The sequence below is a fragment of the Solanum stenotomum genome, chromosome 3, assembly GCF_019186545.1.
Source record: "Solanum stenotomum isolate F172 chromosome 3, ASM1918654v1, whole genome shotgun sequence".
Classification (NCBI taxonomy): Eukaryota; Viridiplantae; Streptophyta; class Magnoliopsida; order Solanales; family Solanaceae; genus Solanum; species Solanum stenotomum.
The window spans coordinates 67,476,708-67,496,230 of record NC_064284.1 but is presented as its reverse complement, the minus strand read 5'-3'; the positions used below and the strand labels follow the sequence as shown (position 1 = coordinate 67,496,230).

Below are 19,523 nucleotides of genomic sequence, written 5' to 3'. Positions count from 1 at the left end.
CTCGACCCTCACTTGGAACTCGACTCCCGACCTCGCCCCCAACTCAACCTAGGACCCGACCTGTATCCCAAACCCAACCCTAACTTGAGGTCAAGTTAGTCGGGTTTCGATCCTAGTTTGGGATTAAGGTCGGGGTTAATTAGCTACCGAGTCGTGGTTGGGGTCATAGTCGAATCATGAATTAGGGTTAGGCCATGGTCGAGTTGAGGATTGAGTTTTGAGTCGGGGTCAAGGTCAAGGGTTGGGTCTAGAGTCTCAAGTCAGAGTTAGGAGTTGGTCTTTGGGTCAGGAGTCATGTCCTAGATCTCAGGTTTGAGTCGAGTTTCAGGATGAGCCGGTGTTGGGGTCAGGTCGAATCTCGAGTTGTGGTCAATATAGGTGCTTGGGTTTGTGTTATTGATGAATTATTTCGGGTTTGATATCGTTATATCTACCCATATTATACTTGAATATCTTTAGAATAATATTTTCTTTCTTACTAATCAAGTAACATGAGATATTCTCTAGTTTCGTTCCAAACACACCCTAAAATATTTGCTTCTCAAAGATAGTTGCCAAGTTAACTACCATATTGTCGCAGTAGTTGGAAGCACGTAATATAGTGAATTAACGAATTCTGTCCATTTCCAATACACCCCTCTCCGTGCGTGTCACCCTCTAACTTCCCCCTTTCCCGCGAAAATCTCCCTCTTCTTCAAACTCTTTAATCTTCTCCCTTTAATTATCCCAAAATCTGGATTTCCCAATCCTAATTTCCATTTTAGTATCAAATTTCTCTCACTTAATTAACCAAAATTGATGATTAGCGATATCAATTACTTCTTTGATCACCATGCAATTATGAACCGGATCGTTAATCCTACAATCAACTACAATGTCGACGACTCCCGGTAATCTCGAGCCTGAGAAAAAAAAACTAAATCCGATCGCCACCAGTTCACATTCTTCCCACCGGAGCCAAGCGCCTCCGACGCCTTCAACGTCGCCTTCCGTTAATCTGAAGCTAAGGAAGATTCCTCCTATACCGGGACACCATCCAGTTGCTGAAGATAGTCTTCCTGATGAAGACGCTAATGAGGAGGAAGATCATGAAAGCAGAAGCAAAACATCGTTGACGAACGAGGCTTCAATTCTCGGCCTAAACCATATAAGGACTCGTTCCTCTCCATCACCTCTTAGGGCTTGCAATTCTTTCGTTACTCCATTTGATGGAGTCGACAGCGTAGGCTCTAAATCATCCTCCGTTGTTCAACATCCTGCTGGAAATTCTTCCGAACAAGGTGGATTTTGCGTTCCCTTTAATTATATCCTTGTGAAAGAAATATTAAGATTCTCGGGCTTGTTTGGATGCAGTCATTTGGATTTATGTATCTCAATTCAAAACCTGGAATATTTGCACCTCTATGGATCTGAAATCTCAAATAACTTTGTAACTTATAAATATGAAATCGCTTCTTAAATCTAAATGTCTCCATCCGTAAGAGAATTCGGAAACAAGCTATGATCCCTTGTCTTTGTACTGAAACAATACCAGTTATTTTACAAATGTGGTGGCTGCGGAAGATTGTTTGAGAATTTTAAAATTTAACATGAGAAATCACTGAAGAAACATATAACTACCACTCTGAATAGTGCGTAATTTTTCAGGTAAAAAAGTTCCATGGAGTCAGTCAAGACCTTTGAAAGTGCCGCCACCAAGTATTTCAAGTGCAGAGGTGAACTCACCTTTTACTTTATTTCCTTTTGTTTCATGATTTTATATTCCTTTTGGAAAAGTTAATTTAATCATTTGGTGAAGCAAATTCATTGTAATTTTTCTCAAAATAGGGAAGTCATGCAGCTTCTTCCAAGGAAATGCAATCTCCACGTTTTCAGGCAATACTGCAAGCTACCAGTGGTCGTAGAAAGAGAGTTCCAGATATCAAAAGCTTCTCTCATGAACTAAATTCAAAAGGAGTCCGCCCACTTCCGTTTTGGAAGTCTCGTGCTCTAGGGCGTGTGGAAGTATGTTGGCTTTTCTTAGCTCCCGTTATGCCACATTTGCTGCCTGAGGCCTTTTACATGCTTATCCTTTTTTTACTGTCTGATATGCCATTCACAGGAAATTATGGTGATGGTTCGAGCAAAATTTGACAAATTAAAGGAAGAGGTCAATTCTGACCTAGGCATATTTGCAGGAGATGTGGTTGGGATACTTGAGAAGACTTCAGAATCTCATCCTGAATGGAGAGAGAGTTTGGAAGATTTGCTGGTTACAGCAAGGCGTTGCACTAAGATGCCACCAAGTGAATTCTGGTCAAAGTGTGAAGGCATTGTTCAGACTCTAGATGACCACCGTCAAGAGTTACCTGTGGGAACCATAAAACAAGCTCACACCCGCCTTCTGTTTATTCTCACTCGTTGCACTAGACTTGTGCAGTTCCAGAAGGAGAGTGGTTATGATGAAGACCACATTTTGTCTTTTCACCAACTTAGTGACCTTGGATTTTATCCAGAACGAATTAGTGGATCAAAAAGCCAGGACTTAAGTGCAAGAAGAGGTCAAAAGTTCCTAGGATACGAGCAAAGCAATCTGCCTGTTAAACATGACCGCACAAATGAAGTCAGAGATACCTTGGCGGTTAGCACTGCAAAAAGTGTTGCTTCTTCTGCTGCAAACAGCTACAGAATGTCGTCATGGAAGAAGCTTCCTTCTGCAGCTGACAGAAGCTGCAGGGGCAATGACTCTGTTGAAACCACCCCATCCAAGGACAAGACTGATAGTCTGCAACACAAAGAGGAGATGGATCATTTTGGAAACACTCCATTATGCCCTCCTGAGAATTCTGAGGAAACTTTAAAGATTAAGAAGGTAAATTGGGGAATGTGGGATCAACCTTGCTTGTCATATGAAGATTCATTTATTTGTCGAATATGCGAAGTTGAAATACCAACTGTGTACGTAGAACAGCACTCGAGAATATGTACGATTGCTGATAGATGTGATTTAAAGGGATGGACAGTAAATGAACGATTAGAAAGGGTTGTGGATACTCTTGAAAGAATACTTGAATCATGGACTCCAAAGAGTACAGACACAGGGGCAGGAAGTCCTGATGTATCAAGAGGGTCTACATTGAATATGCCTGAAGAGTTGAATGCCTTGTTAGTCAAGCAGAATGGCTTGTCTCAACGATGCTCTGAAGACATGCTAGATTGTCTTCCTGAGTCTGATAGTAGATGTCTTCTGGAAAATGTCAACAGCTTGACTGACACATCTAAGAAACAGTCATTAGCTGGGAGCTTAACACCTAGGTCACCTTTAGTGACTCCACGAACTGGTCAGATTGAGCTGATGCTGAGTGGACGCATAATGGTATCTGAACATGAAAGTTATCAGCAGGTATAGAAAATGAAATTTCTGGTACTTTCCTCTCAGTTCTAGATGTTTTCTTGAGGTTACTCATTTTAATCTTACCGTTACATTTGCAATCTACTACATACAGCTAAAATCATTTCACTCAAACCTTTACATATTGCTGCTTGTTTTTCTTTTGGATAACTGTTAAGAAAGATATAATGTACGCTAAAGTATACAAACTATAAAATATCTGTTTTTGTTTAAACTATATTTTTAGCCCAAATTCAACTATTTGTGCTATGGAGAGTAGGACATCCCAATCTAATACAAGAAACTTTTCTTTGGCAAAGGTTGGTCTTATTCGTATGCGGTCATTATTGCAAAGTTGGTTTCTTCTTATTGACATTTACAGGATTTGGTGTTTTTTCTTTTCATCAGTTAAAGATATTTTAGGCTTTTTGTGGTATACATTGTTTTATCTGTTAAGGTACTTGAAATCATTCATCAAAGTTACCTATCTTATATTTTCAACTGTTTTGCCTCCTTGTCTTGCTCAAACATATTTAATATTCGTGATGGGAAGTTCAGCAAATTCATATGGTGACAGATGTTCTATTAAGAAAGTTCTATGATTGAGATTGTTGAGCCTTTATCTGTTTCTGTATAATTGACAGTTAATGTAATTCTGCTGGTTCTCGATTTATAGGTTATTTTCTAGATTTGAGTTAACTTTAGTAGTTTCTTGGTATTATGAATTTGGAAGAAATTGTGTGAGAGGACTATGACAGAATAATTATCCCAGTTGGTTTGAACGAAAAAAATCTAAAAATGGTACAAGAGCTGATATCTAGCAATTATGAGATACCAATATCAAACTGAGTAAAGTGCTATGGTTTTACTGTATGTGGTAGCTGGAGTTCAATTAAAAATAAATCATCAATGAAGTGTGGCAGTAATACAAAGGAATTATTTTGGAACAAGAAGCAGTGACGTATCTAGGATTTTCACTAAGGGGGTTTGAAAAATAAAAATGTACTCTTTGAGATTTGAACTTGGAACTCAAGATGAATTTTGAATTCCATAAACTACTAAGCCAACCTCTAGTATTATGTTTAGGGAATTCAAAATCTTTATATATACAGAAAAATAAAAAATTACCTTATATATACCGTGTAATTTTTGCATAGGGGTTTGGGTCAACACCCTCCCGCCCCCCTAGATCCTTCCCTGACAAGAAGACCAAGGCTTTCTTTGCTCCAAGTCCTTTTGGTTCATGTACATAGTTGATGCCCCTTTCAGAAGAATTTCAACTACATGTTTGTGCTCTTTCGCTCTCCCCCCAAGTCTTTTTTTGGTCCATGACATGGTTAGTGCGTCCTTCAGAAGAGTTCCCTTGTAAATTGCCTCTTCCAAACTTCATCTTTTCTCTCTCTCTTCTGGCTACCTCCTAAACTTCTATGTTTTATTTTTACTAGTAATTCCCTAAAACCCAATAATCAAACAGGCAGCAGTCCCATATTGTTATTATTATAAACTATGGCAAACTTCTGCTGCATGCTCATATTTTGGAATAATACTTTACTTTTGTATTTTACATGAAATTGTTTGCAAAAACATAACGTAAAATAATGTAATTAAGAATGTTTTCAAGAAAAATTTTAAAAAGGTAGATGGTGCGCATAAAGACACGACCACAAATGGACCAAGTTAGCCCTAAAATGTTGAAGTTAGTAGCAGGAAGTTGAGGATGAACCTCAGGTTTGCATATGTAGGAGTATTGAACCACCAACTAAGCTACTATTTGGGTTTGCATCTTTATAAACACTATAAGTTGTTGATCATTATTTTCATATTCTGGTTGTTGTCATAGTTTAGACATTTATACTCCTAGTACCACCTACTTGGGGTTTAAATAGTATAGGCACCTTGTTTGTCAATTGGATGTTGATTAAGTCTGTTAATTATATTGTGGAGAATCATGGCAGATAAATAAGCTATTGGATATTGCTCGATCAGTTTCCAATGCAAACAACAATGATTACAGTACACTGGAATACTTGCTTGACCGACTTGAAGACCTAAAATATGCAATCCAGGATAGGAAGGTGGATGCTCTTGTTGTTGAGACCTTTGGGAGACGTATTGAGAAACTATTGCAGTAAGTTTTATTATTCTTGTAAAACTGATAACATTCACAGAAATTAAGAAGAGATTATGTTTCCATTTTAATTCATCTTGACTTCAGATGTCATTCTAGTTCTACTTTGCATCTTTTCTCAAACTCTACAGGGAGAAATATATATTACTTTGTGGGCACATTGAAGATGAAAGAGTGGAACCATCCAATACCACAGGTGACGAGGACAGTTCAACAGAAGATGATTCAAGTCGCAGTATGCGTGCAAGCCCTATAAATACATTGTCCAAGGAACGAACATCTATTGAAGATTTTGAAATTATAAAACCAATCAGTAGGGGAGCTTTTGGTAGAGTTTTCCTCGCCAGGAAAAGGGCAACAGGTGACTTATTCGCAATCAAGGTATCCCATTGAAGGATAATAATTTCAAGTAATTTGCAGGAGATGTTCTTATCAGTCCGTATGTGTTGCAACTAGCTGAAACTAACATACACCTACATACACCATGGTTCCATCCACTAATTTATTCAGAATTAAAGTCTGGAAGCTTCCTTCCCTGAATTTTTCCCACCGAGTATAGGTCGTAGTTCCATTCATCTCCTGAATTTAACGACCCTATTTTTCACAGGTTTTGAAAAAGGCTGACATGATACGCAAAAATTCAGTAGAAAGTATATTGGCTGAGAGAGACATTTTAATATCAGTCCGCAATCCTTTTGTGGTTAGTCAATGCCAGATATACTCTTCCTTCGTGAACCAAGTTTTGTTTGTTGGAAATTAACATATATCAAACTGTTAAAATAAGAAACAAAGCACTTCTAAGACACCATACTAATGGTTATCTGGTGGGTGAACAGGTCCGCTTTTTTTACTCCTTCACATGCAGGGAGAACCTTTATCTGGTCATGGAGTACCTAAATGGTGGGGATCTTTTTTCATTGCTGAGAAATCTGGGCTGCTTAGAGGAAGATATGGCACGTATATACATTGCAGAACTAGTAAGGACCAATTTAATAGGCTGGCTAGACTTCAACATGCTACCAACTTCTCTACCATTCTCAGAAGTTGTATATAAATCTCATTTTTCCTTTTCAGGTTCTTGCATTGGAGTATCTCCATTCTTTAAATATCATTCATAGAGATCTGAAGCCAGATAACTTGTTGATTAGTCCAAGCGGTCACATCAAGGTAAAAAATACTTTTATGAGACTACTACTGTTTTTAGTTTTCTAAAGGTCCAAAAGCTTGTGTGTTGGAGTTATTGTCGTTAAGTTGAGCTGAATTTCAGGCAATTGTTTAAAGAGCTTGACAACATCTTATGTACCTTGTATTTTCTTTTAGTTCCTAGTTCTCACAATCTAATCCTCATAATAACAGTTAACAGATTTTGGGCTCTCAAAGGTTGGTCTCATCAATAGCACTGATGACTTAGCAGGACCATCAGTTCCAAGTTCTGCCTATCTTGGGGAAGATAGATCCACGATGGATGAAAATTCACTCAAAAGAGAACAGAGGCAGAAAAATGCAGTTGTTGGCACACCTGATTATCTAGCACCCGAGATACTTCTCGGCATGGGACATGGTATGGACCCATCTGACAATTGATCTTTCATAGTCACAAACTACTCCCTTTTCCCAGTTTATGCAGCGCACTTCCCTCTGGAACATCTGAAAGAGTTTGACGAACTTCTACGACTCTTACATCTCCATTACTAGTCAAGAATTCACATTTAGACACGTCATGTTTCATATCAAACCAGCTTTTGAGAACTATTTTGGAAGTTTCTACTTTCACCTAAAATATTTGTTAAGTAAAATCAACACCGTGATCTCCATTCTTAATCCAAGCTGTGTCTGATTAGTAGGAGAGAGAGTGCATATATTTTTATACAAGTTTCATTATGAGTTCTGCTATAATAAATCTATTTTTCTTTTCTAGGTGCCACAGCTGATTGGTGGTCAGTGGGTGTCATTTTGTTTGAGCTGCTTGTTGGTATTCCTCCTTTTAATGCAGAACATCCTCAGGTATGCTTTCTATGCCTGATAATTTGCAGACTACTAGACAAGGAGAGATGGCCTCGGCATGCCTTGTGACAACTCAACAGTTTTTTCTTTTGTAGAGTTAACTATGCTTTTACTTGTTACTTGATTTTAATGCTGATTAGTATATTAAAGGCTATTTTAGATGCAAGATTATATCAACGTTGAATGCTTTTCAAATCTCATTAAATCAGGATTTCCCTCTCTTTTGCAACTTTTTTCCCCCTTAGATGGATATCACAGATTTGTAGTTTTGCAGGATGACCAGTCCTCATTGTAGACTGTGACAAATAAGTTGATTTGAAGCATGAACTTGGATGATTGTGTGTATCTTTTTTCAGTCTTTATGTTGAACTTCCTATGTAATTTCACCAAAAAGTATAGTTGAATATATGGAGAAACATGTTAGAGATACAGAGGCGGAATCATGATTTAAAGTTTATGGGTTCCTACTCAAATATTTATAGATATTAGTGAAATTTCTTAATCAAAATGCAGTACAATGCAAACACAACTAGTTTTGCGTGAACCCATAACAAAAACATTAGATCCCGCCCCTTAGAGATGGATGAGAGTGTGTTCCATGATTGTAACACACTAGTGATGAGCTTTATGGTTCTGGAAGGACACAACAACAACAACTTACTTGTGTTCCCACAAGTGGAGTATGGGGAGGGTAAGATGTATGCAAACCTTATCACTACCTTTATGGAGAAGAGAGACGGCTTCCAATAGATCCTGGTCTCAAAAGAGAAGTAAAGGGGTGTTTGGATTGACTTTTTTTTAAGTAGCTTATAAGTTAATAACCATAAATTGGTCATGCCTAGCTTTTGGGTTTTAGCTTATTTTTGTACTTTTATGGCCTAAAAGTAAGTGTTTAAAAATACTTTGTCTTTCCCAAACACCTCTAAAAATAAAAAATAGCTTAAAAGTCAAAAACTACTTAAAATAAGCTAATCCAAACATTCGAAGCAGGGTTGTAAGAAAATATGACAACAAAATATCGAGATACAAGGCAAATGAATCAACCAATAGTAAAATGCATTGAAGAATAAGAAACTATGTGATTTCTAAATACTACTACGAATAAGAAGGAGAGGAGATGGGGTTAGCCCCTGCCTCTCCCACCTAAAGTGTGACAACATTCGACTACTTGCTAACCTTCTACCCTAATCATCGACTTCCATACCTTCCTATCTAGGATCATGTCCTCAGTAAGCTGAAGTTGTGTTATGTCTTATCTAATCACCTCTTCCTAGTTCTTTTTCAGACTACCTCTCCTTCTCCTAACTCGTGCTACAACCAACCGCTCACACCTCTGGTTAAAATATCCACATTGAGTGTTTTCCTTTATAGTTGGGTTTCCTGTTTTCTTATTTTGTTAAGTTGACAGTCCTGGGGTACTGTAACATGTAGTTATATAATTGGTTGCACCAACTACATTGTTCTAATTTTGTCATACATTCTTGAGTGCAATACAATTAATTCTGAATGCATCAGAAGGTATGTTTTGGTTGTTAAAATTTGGAACAGATTGCTTTTCCGGTGCTTTTAATTCTTGGATCTATGACCAATTGTTTCGAAACAGATTACTTCATGAGGAGCATTTAGGTTCTTTATGTTCTGTTGGTGCTGCTATATTAATTGTATGAACCTATTTAAGAGCCAAATGCTTTTTAACTTTATTTTATTCGTTCTGCTTGTTATTTGGGTTTTTCAATAAGGGCTTTTCTGCGTATGGTAGTTTTTCTTGGCTCCAATTGGTCAAATTCTCTATATTCATTTCATCTCTTTTGAAGAAGTTTGCTAATGAGTTGATAGTTCATAGTAGTTTTTTTATTTCACTTGACATGTATAAAAGTGTGATAGAATCTAATATCAAGCTCCTATTTTGTTGCAGCAAATTTTTGACAATATCATTAACAGGGACATACCTTGGCCCAAGATACCAGAGGAAATGAGCGTAGAAGCATATGACTTGATTAACAAGTAAGTCTTGCAACAAAGGTCTTGGTTTTAGTTAATTACCAGACTTGTGGTTCTGAATTGGCAAGGCCAACGAAACCCCTATCATCTACCCTCGAAGTTATTATATGCTTTCTAGAAAAAATACAAAAAAAGGTTGATATTTACCATTTTCTTTCACATGTTTAAATAATCTATCTATACTACTCATAACAGTCTCAGTAGCTTTTATCAAGAAGATATTTGATACGTGATTAGGAAGCTGCCTGCTTATGTGCTTGACTTTATTTTTGCTTTCGTAAGGTTGTTGAACGAAAACCCAATTCAAAGGTTAGGTGCAACAGGGTCAGGAGAGGTAAAAATCTCCCATTAACAAGTTACACTGTAATCCAGCTACTTCTATAAATGCAAAATGTAAAAGAAAATTCAAGTTTATTCCTTTTTACCTTCTTTATTTTAACAGGTAAAGCGACTTCCTTTCTTTAGGGATATCAACTGGGACACACTTGCAAGGCAAAAGGTTTTCTTTTTCTTTCTATCTTCTCTCCACTCTCCAATAAAACTGATTTATTCAGTGGAGGAATAATAATGCTGTAATTAATTTCGACAGGCTACGTTTGTCCCATCTGCTGATGCACATGACACTAGCTATTTTATGAGCCGTTACATTTGGAATCCAGAAGATGAGAATGTCAATGGAGGTAGCGATTTTTATGAGTTGAGTGAGAGTGGCAGTGCTTCATTTGGCAGCAGTTCATACAGCAATCCACAAGATGAAGAGGTATACCTTTCTCAGATTTTCAGAGCATATCAAAGTCTAAATTTGATTATGACCTGGCTTTCTAATAGAGAAGGACTACTGGTTTATACCTGCCTGCCGTTTGACCCTCTGATATTCAAATACATAAATTAACACAGTTTTTTTTCTCTATGCCCACTAACTGCTGGTATGTGTTGTTGTTATCACTGTTCTAACCCAGAATTTGTCATAACAGGGAGATGAATGTGGTAATCTAGCAGACTTTAGTACTCCTTCCCTGAATGTGAATTACTCCTTCAGTAACTTTTCGTTTAAGGTGAGAAATGCTGCCTTGCTACTACCCTATTGTTTGAATAACATTCATGGATATAAATCTCTTGTTTTTGCTTTACATATTCTGATGAGTTCTTGAGTATTGATTGACAAGCACATTTGACCTGATGTTCTTGCTGCTGTTTGAGAGGAACTAGTGAACACGATAGATTTAGTTACTATATTTCTCTAATTAATGTACTAACTGACCTCTTTTCTCTATCTAATTTGCCTTCCATCTTTCTTCCTTGGATGTTTCCAGAACTTGTCACAGCTGGCTTCTATTAATTACGATTTAATTGGAAAGAACTCTAAAGAATCAGTAGAAGCTGCAAACCCATCGGTTCCTTGAGAAAAAGAGATTGCAGCTTTTGCAGTTACATGCTGTCTCTCTTTGTTTCTTAGTGCTTGAGTGGCATTTCCACGACAAAAATGTGATGGCATCAACCGTAATAGGATCTATCCTCCACCTCAGCTAAGCCCCCAGGTGAAGAGATGTTGATCATTTGGTTTAATAGGTCCGCGTCCTGCCAAATTGAGGGTTGTGCTGCAAACGGTACCGCCTTGACATTCAATGATGTATTTCAAGCACTGAAGAGATCTCAAATGGTGTGGAAAATAAGTAGATACCATTTAATTGCACCCTTCCCTTCTCCTCAACCCCTTTTGTTAGGGATTGTACATAAGTGATCTTCAATATGGTAAAATTTTGCAGTTTATCAGTGTTCAGGATGAAATGGCCGTTGAACCACTGACAATGCTTGTGGCAGTCCAAATAGTAGACATCTCCGGTATTCTTGACTTAGTCCCTGCTATTGGGAACCCCAAGCCTAGATTCTCAAAATTTCAATATCAAACCCAAATTCTGGGGAAAACAAAGGTATAACCAAATCAATCTTGGGAGGCCATCAAAGTTGCTCCTCCCTTACCAAGAATATAGTATGTTGATGGAAGATGGAAGTTTTACAAGCAATCAGCCAATCACTGTGATCTCCAGAAACTCTGATTTCTGATTGTTACTACAGTAGAAGACATTTGCTGAAATTTAGTTATCTAACAGTTTAGTCCTCGGATCAATACTTTTCCTCCTAGAATTGGACGTTCCAATAGTAACTCGTGTCATTTCATCGTTCTTCCTGGATGTTTTCTTCTTTTATCATTCATATTTCATATCTATTATGCAACGAAAAGAAGTTGATAGAGAATTCAACGAAAAAGCACAAAGGAACTCTCTATTAGCCTTATAATTGAGTAAAAATGTAGAGTAAAGTCTTCCGGAGTTGTCTGTCTCCAATATGACTTTAGCTACCATCTGATTTTCTTTCCAAGTGAGGATAGAAGTTTTTTCTGTTCTTTTTTTGCTATTCTCCTTATATCAAATTCTCAGTAACTCCCAAAGATAGCATTAGATCAGACAAAGGGAAAAGAAGAAGAAATAGTGATGAATGTAGTAATCTTGGAGTTTCACTCCCTCTCATTTGTAACAGAAGTATACCGAACCATTGAACTATGGAATATAAAATAAAAACGGGCTTTCTAAAAGCCACCTTTGTAGAAGTGGTTAAAAAGACTTCACTCTTGAGAATAGTAGAAAAACAATAAAACAACTTTGTGAGGGAAAAGGGCTTTTTATTGAATTGGTTTGATTACAAATGTATGACTAAGGTCATTTGTACCTATACTTGTCTAGGGCTGATTTTAAGTAGAAACATAACTAAATAATTATATTAACTACTTTAAATATTTGAGCTTCTAGGACATTTAGATATTTCTTAAGTACAATAAATAAATATCAAAGATATTATTATTGATGTTAAAACATTCTTTTGTAAGCAAAGAATAAAGAGAAATTGTGGGTAGTTTTTCCTCTCTTTATTAAAAATATGATATGTAGGAAAGTCTCACCTTAAATCCATTCAATTCAAGAGTACTTCATTTTGTAGATGTAGTTGTTGCCTCATTTCACTATGTGTCAATTCAAATTGATTTGACACTTAAATACATATTCCTTTTTTTTTTTCTAGAAATTATTTTTATTATTTGTCTTTCTATTGGTGGGGGAATGTTGGCATTAAAAATTTCTTTTGTAATGCAAAAAATGAAGAAATTCTTGGAGCATCCTCTGTTTATTCTTGTGTGTCCTTTTTCCGCCCTTATTTTCATATCTGCTGTAAAAAGATATAAGTCTCTCATTGATCAGGAAAATATTTTTTCTCTTCTATTAGAATTGTAAAAAGTCAGGAAAAGGGAGTGACCTCGCACATGTGAAGATATAAACTTATAAGGTAAAATGAATTGACTTGTTCTTTTTTGTGCACGGAATGTACGTGAGTCCTAATCTAAATTTGATTTTGCACCTGTTAGACTTGTTGATGTCTTATTTGGGATTTTAAAGCAATCCGAGATGGTTCAATGTTGCTGCTACAAGAGGCCGATCATTGTTTGTAGTTATTGAAAATCCACACATCATCTGCAAGGCAAATGATTTGTTGTACTAATGTAGATTTGATATGTCATGATATAGGTGGAATCCTTTTTTTCTATAGCCAATTGTGGAGTTTGAATATTTATTAACGTGTCGACCGCTAATGAAACAATTTTTTGTGGTATTATGCAAATAATGACTCCTACAAGGATTGCTTTTACGATCGTTCAAGAGGAGTTGAAACAAGCAAATAATTGAAATGATGATGCACATGTACAAGCTCAAGTTTGGGACTGTGAAGAAGCATAAGCTAAATGATTGGAACCAAGACCAATAAGGACAAGTAATTAACAATTGGGATCAAAATCAATGGAGACAAGTTAACAATTGGGATCAAACAAGCTAAGAATTGGAATGATGACAACACTTTTGCCACAATGAAGAGAAACATAGTCTTCAATGCACTACACTACTCCCGTCCCTGTTATGGATGAAATGGAATGAATGATTTGATGGTTGAAAATAGCTACTTATAATTTATTAAGCTTTTGGAGGTTGCATTGAACCACAAAAATTTCTGCACTGGCATGTTATTCATGAGTTTTGTGGTTCAACACAACCTTCAAAAATTTTACCCCCTAGTAATAGCATAACTTTAAGGTTCATTCACTGAAATTGAAAGACAATCAAGATTCATTACTCAAAATTAGACGGTCATTATTTCCTAACATTAAAAGCTAATCAAAACAAACATTGTCATCTACATATATAATATAAATACAAGTTGCACATTTTTGGATGAACACCTTCTAAATTGATCACTTTATTCACTGATAGACTATGAAGGTAGGAATCACTTTCACGACAACGATTTGTATATCACAATAATATTATTTGTTAGTCATAAGGTTTTACTATTATAATTTCTTTTTAGTATCAATATTGTATTCTTTCTTGACAATTACTCTCTAGACTTTTAACAGATCCACAAATAATTAAGACATTTTGTAGCTCTAAAAAGCTAACTTTATTTCAAAATAAATAATGTAAGAGTATGAAAAACAAAACGCTTTATTTTTCACCCTTTCCTAGAAATTTTTCTTTTTGCACCATTAGTAATTCAAACTCATAATCAAATAAAATAAAACACTTATAATTTGAAAAACCACCTTTTACTAGTTTCATTTAATCAGCAAAGCAATTTCAAGATTTTTTTTCTTCTTTTGGGCCAAATGGTATAAGAGAGGGGACTTTTGAATAAGATAAGAGGTGGCTAGCTATTGAAATGACTTAACTTGCATGCAATAGATATTGTCCACGTAAAAATATTACCAACTGACAAAACATATCATAATTAGCACGTGAAAGTGTCGAGTCAGTACATCTAAAAGGGAAATAAATGAAAAATCTAGAATAGGGTTGAGTATCGATTGATTCGGGTCAGTTTTAATTTAAAAGTTATCGAATTAATTTATTGACTATCATTTTTAGACATATTAAATTGTTAAGATATTAATTAATTAATTATTAATTATTATCAATTTAATCAATGTTTTAAAAGACTCTGTTGGGACTCGCCTTGGAGCGAGGAGGCTCCAACAAAACGCCCCGAGACTCAAGTGTGGGGCTTAGTTCTATAAGACTTACGCTCCAAGCGTCGAAACATTTCTCTTAGGGTCTGTTTGGAAAGTTACTTGGTAATTGAAATTGGTGTAATTACTAGGGTAGTAATTACACTGTCTAGTAATTACATTGACCTGTTTGGTTGCCACAATGTAATTACACATGTCATGTTTGGATGTCATAGTGTAATTACACATGTTCTGTTTGGATGCACAATTGCAATCATAAAATTATAATAAATTTTAAAAATAAAAAATTAATTATTTAAAATTTATACTAGATAAATAAGAAACTTTATAAATGACATTAAATTAAATATTTAAAATATATTAATTAATAAACATATTTTCTGTGACTAATATTATGAAAAAATAATTGATTTATATTTTTTCAAATTAATATATTTCAATTGAATTGATCGTAACAACTAAAAGTATGAAGTTCCTACGAACATCGTGAAATTCATGTTTGATAAAAAAAATATCTATATAAATAAAATGTCATAAATTATTAAATGTTTGACAAAAATATAATCTATCAAGTCTAATTAAAAAATAACGTGCAATGTAAATTCAATATTACTATAACAAATGAAACTGAAAATATAACATAGGTTATAAATTCAAAACAAAAAATTTAACATAATACTCTTATAACAAATTTCAACATAGCAATAAATATGATTTATTTTTATTTGTTCTTAATAAAAGAAAACGTAAGTCTATAACCTTACTTAACAATAAATTCTATTTTAATTTAAAAATTAGAATACTAATAAAATTATGCTAATGAGAAAATAAGCATGGCATAAAGAAATAGATAATACGAGAAAATTACATAGAATCACGTAAAGTAAGGTTGAGAACCAGAAGTAAATGAAACATAATAATATAAAATAAAAAACAAACTTTTATAAATTTTTAGAATAATAAAAATAAAAAAAGAACTTAGAATAATAGAAGTAAAAAAAATTAAAACAAAAAATAAAAATAGAAATAAAAAAAAATTAAAAAGTAATCAGGTGGTAATTACACCATGTAATTACCAACAATTCACAACCTCTGCTTGTGAATTGTAGAGTGTAATTACCCCTACCAATTACATCAATTACCTGCTGACCAAGTAATTACTTGTCCTTCCAAACAGGACAAGATAGTGTAATTACACCAATTACACCAAATCCAATTACCAAGGTGTCCTTCCAAACAGGCCCTTAATAATACGTAGCGAAAATTATTTTTTCACTTGTGATTGATCTTCATGGCTTTGTCGTAAGTCTCAAAATTATCATATTTTATTTAGCTATTTGAAAGTAATTTTATTTATATTCATGATGGAGTGATATTTTTATTATATTACTAGTAAGTTTTTTGATTATTTTCTTTTAGGAGGGTAAATTGTATAGTATGATAGAAATATTTTTTTAGAAATAATGATTCTTTTATTATTAGAAAGTTAAGATGTTAGATTATTTATACTTGTATAATCATGTTAATTAGAAGTTTCATTTTCTATGAGTTTCTTTAATCATGTTTGTAGCTGTTTCAAACTAATGATGTATTTTTATAATTTTGTGTTATTATATTAATATACTATATTGTAAAGAGATAAGTGTAAAAAAAACACCTAAACTATATTTTTTTTTGAGTTTCATACCTAAACTATTGAGAGAGTAATTTCATACCTAAACTATCACTTTTTAGTTTGAGAAACACACCTCTCTATTTTATATCACTCTCATCATGGTATGTGTAATACACTCTTTCTTTTATTTTAAAGAATTTCTACATCACATTCCACATTGACAAAACATTCAACCTTGACAAAAATTAAATAAATTATTAGTATTAGTTAAAATTAAAAATTAAAAAATTATTATCCAAAAAAATAATATTTTTTTTATAAAATAAAATGTAAAATATTTTTCTTACCCCACTTCATCACTTTCTCTCATCCCCCCCACTCCACCCTGGCCCTTTTTATTATTATTATTTTTTTAAATTTCTTTTATAAAAGTATTTATTTTTTTTACTTCATCTCCTCCCCCCCCCCCCTATCCCCTCCCTCAAATACTAATTTAGATATTATTTTATTTTTTTAATTTTTTAATTTTTTTTGTTTATTTATGTTATATTCGGTACACTAGTAGATTTTTTTTTCTAAAAATATATGTACGTACATATCTAACACAAAATGAGAAAAATGTAAAAAAATAAAAATTAGGAGTGGAGGTTTAAATAGGATGGGGTAAATTTTTTATTTTTTTAAAAATAAAATAATATCAATTTTTTTTTGGGGGTGTGGGGGGGGGGGGGGGGGGGGGGNGGTTTTTTTTGGGAGGGGGGGGGGGTGAGGGTGAAGTATGAATTTTTTAAAAATATTTTATAAAAGACTTTTTTTAAGAAGGATGCGGGTTGTCCGGGGTACGTGGAGGAGGTGGTGGAGTGGGGTAAGAAAAATAATTTTATTTTATTTTTATTTTTATGGATAGTAATATTTTAATCTTTAATTTTTAATTAATATTAATAATTTATTATTTAATTTTTGTCAAGGTGGAATATTTTATCCATGTGAAATGTCATGTGTCAAGATTTTTTCAAATAAAAGAGAGAGTGCATTACACACACCACTAAGATGTGTTTCTCAAACCAAAAAATGATAGTTTAGGTATGAAACAAAAAAAAAAGGATAGTTTAAGTGTGTTTTTGACAGTTATCTCTATTGTAAATTAAAAATTTAAAGATCCATAAGGCTTACGCACCACGTCTCAAGACTTATGCCTCGCCCTATACTAAGTAAAACACCCCGCCTCACGTGCCCACCTTTTAAAACACTGAATTTAACTATTAAGATTAAACATAAAAAAAAGTTCTCTACTGAAAATCACTTATAGATGATTATAAACGGAATCTAATATAGTATGTCAAAAACTATAAAGTAATTTGAACTTGGAAATCAAATTTCATTAAATTGAATATCATCTACCAATGAGTTAATTTCTCAAAAGGTCATTCAACTTTGAAATATTATGTAATAAAGTCACTGAATTTTGTTTTGTATCAATAAAATCACTCAACTTAAATTTTTTACATCAATAAAATCATCCAATTAAATTTATTATTAAAATAAATTTGACATGGCAAAATTGTTTTTTATATCATGCTAATTTCACTTTTAAATTTGTCTTTTAAAGATAAAAAAATAATTAAAAACAAATTAATCCCTTGCTTTTACATTACAAAACGTAAAATCAGAGTCGTAATCTAACTTCTTGTTACGGACTCTAATTACAACAAATCCATCCAACAAAAATGGATTATTACAGAAAGTCCGCACATTGATGGATTATTTTTTAGTAATTTAACTACTCCTAATTTTTCCTTCTTAAAAATCATAACAAATTACAGTAGTTGATTTACATAGATAATAGGATTTTTTTTAACATAAATAAAATTATTTAGATTAATTATTATTCTTTTTGGGTACTTATTTAAATTAATTATAATGAAGTATTAATTTTGAAACATTTGTTTATTATTATTTTAATAATTATGACATAAAAATATTATAATAAATTTAGTTGAGTGATTTTATTGATATAAAACAAAGTTTAATGACTTTGCTAAATAATTTTTCAAAGTTGAGTAACCTTTGAGATATTAACTCCCTATGAATTTAGAATAAGTATTAACAACACAGTGCACACGATATTATGACGGATTAATTGCAAGTAGAAAATAACTAGCAGAACATTTGATTAAAAAGGAATTAATTTATTTTGTATTATTTGCACAGCCCAAAGTAGTAAAATATAATGGACGAACCAGATTTATCCTTAGCTATTATTGAATTATCGATTAATTCGTAAAGAGAAAACCTAAATCTTTACGAAACCTATAAATCAATAAAAAAGTTAAAATCTTTATCAAATCATTGAACTAATTAATAGTATTTTTTTCAATTTGAATTATCGAATTCGATTTGAATTATCGAATTCGATTTGAATTTGAACAACCCTAATCTAGAACGAAAATGGAAAACAAAGGTGCTCATTTACGTAAAGTATGATTTATCAAGTAGTTACGTAAAGTGTGATTTAGGGGTGTTTTTGTTTTGTTCTTAGAGAGGGTATAAATTTATACCATACAAGGTTTGGTCGGAATTTTAGGAAATTTAACTTTCACAATAAAAATTAGCATAAATTAACATATGGTTTTGCTCTTTTTAAAGAAAAATTATTAATAATTCATAAATAAATTACACGAAAAGAATAATCTTGAATTAAACATAGCTCGATACCAACTTAAAACTTTGAAATAGAGAAATCTTGAAATAAGTATATTGGAGTATTTATTTATTAAATAGAGATTTTTTTAATCCAAAAAGATCTATTTTTTTCCAAATGCAATTTATATCATACACAATTTCAATCAAATATTGTTCAAACACTAATTAACCGATTAGTCCATCTTCTATATTCATATTAGAAATAATATTTGCAAAAATTTTAGAGATAAGTGTTAAAAACACACATAAGTTATTCCTTTTTTTTTTTTAGTTTCATACCTAAATTATTGAGAGTGTGAGTTTCACATTTAAACCATCACTTATTAGTTTGAGAAACACATATTTTTTTATAACACTCTCATCATGGTGAGTGTAATACACTCTCTCTTTTATTTAAAAAAAATTATCACATCACACTCCATATGGCCAAAATATTTCACCTTGAGAAAAAATTAAATATTTAATTAATATTAGTTAAAATTAAAGATGAAAAAAATATTATCCCAAAAAAATATTTTTTTTTATAAAATAAAACGTAAAATTATTTCTTACCCCACTCCATCACTTCCTCTCACCGTACACCCTACCCACCCCAATTTTTAAATTTTTTTTTGTTTAAATTTTATAAAAAGTA

The 19,523-nt window shown here is 33.2% G+C and overlaps 1 protein-coding gene across 2 annotated transcripts; it reads left to right on the top strand.

Annotated features, from left to right (window-relative positions):
- The first annotated feature begins 606 nt into the window (after nt 1-606).
- On the top strand, nt 607-11,629 carry LOC125860043 (probable serine/threonine protein kinase IRE). Of its 2 annotated transcripts, XM_049539939.1 has the most exons (17): nt 608-1,280; nt 1,648-1,715; nt 1,828-2,004; nt 2,102-3,382; nt 5,326-5,498; nt 5,630-5,879; nt 6,106-6,198; nt 6,335-6,475; nt 6,573-6,665; nt 6,855-7,059; nt 7,417-7,502; nt 9,418-9,506; nt 9,786-9,837; nt 9,946-10,002; nt 10,093-10,263; nt 10,478-10,558; nt 10,817-11,629. In XM_049539939.1, exons 1-17 carry the CDS (start codon nt 875-877, stop codon nt 10,904-10,906), a joined length of 3,513 nt encoding a protein of 1,170 aa, XP_049395896.1. In that variant the 5' UTR covers nt 608-874; the 3' UTR covers nt 10,907-11,629. The 2 variants fall into 2 exon arrangements, 1 of the variants encoding a protein (XP_049395896.1); XR_007445805.1 differs by lacking the exons at nt 10,478-10,558; nt 10,817-11,629 and having other exon boundaries at nt 607-1,280; nt 9,444-9,506; nt 10,093-10,255.
- Nucleotides 11,630-19,523: the final 7,894 nt, after the last annotated feature.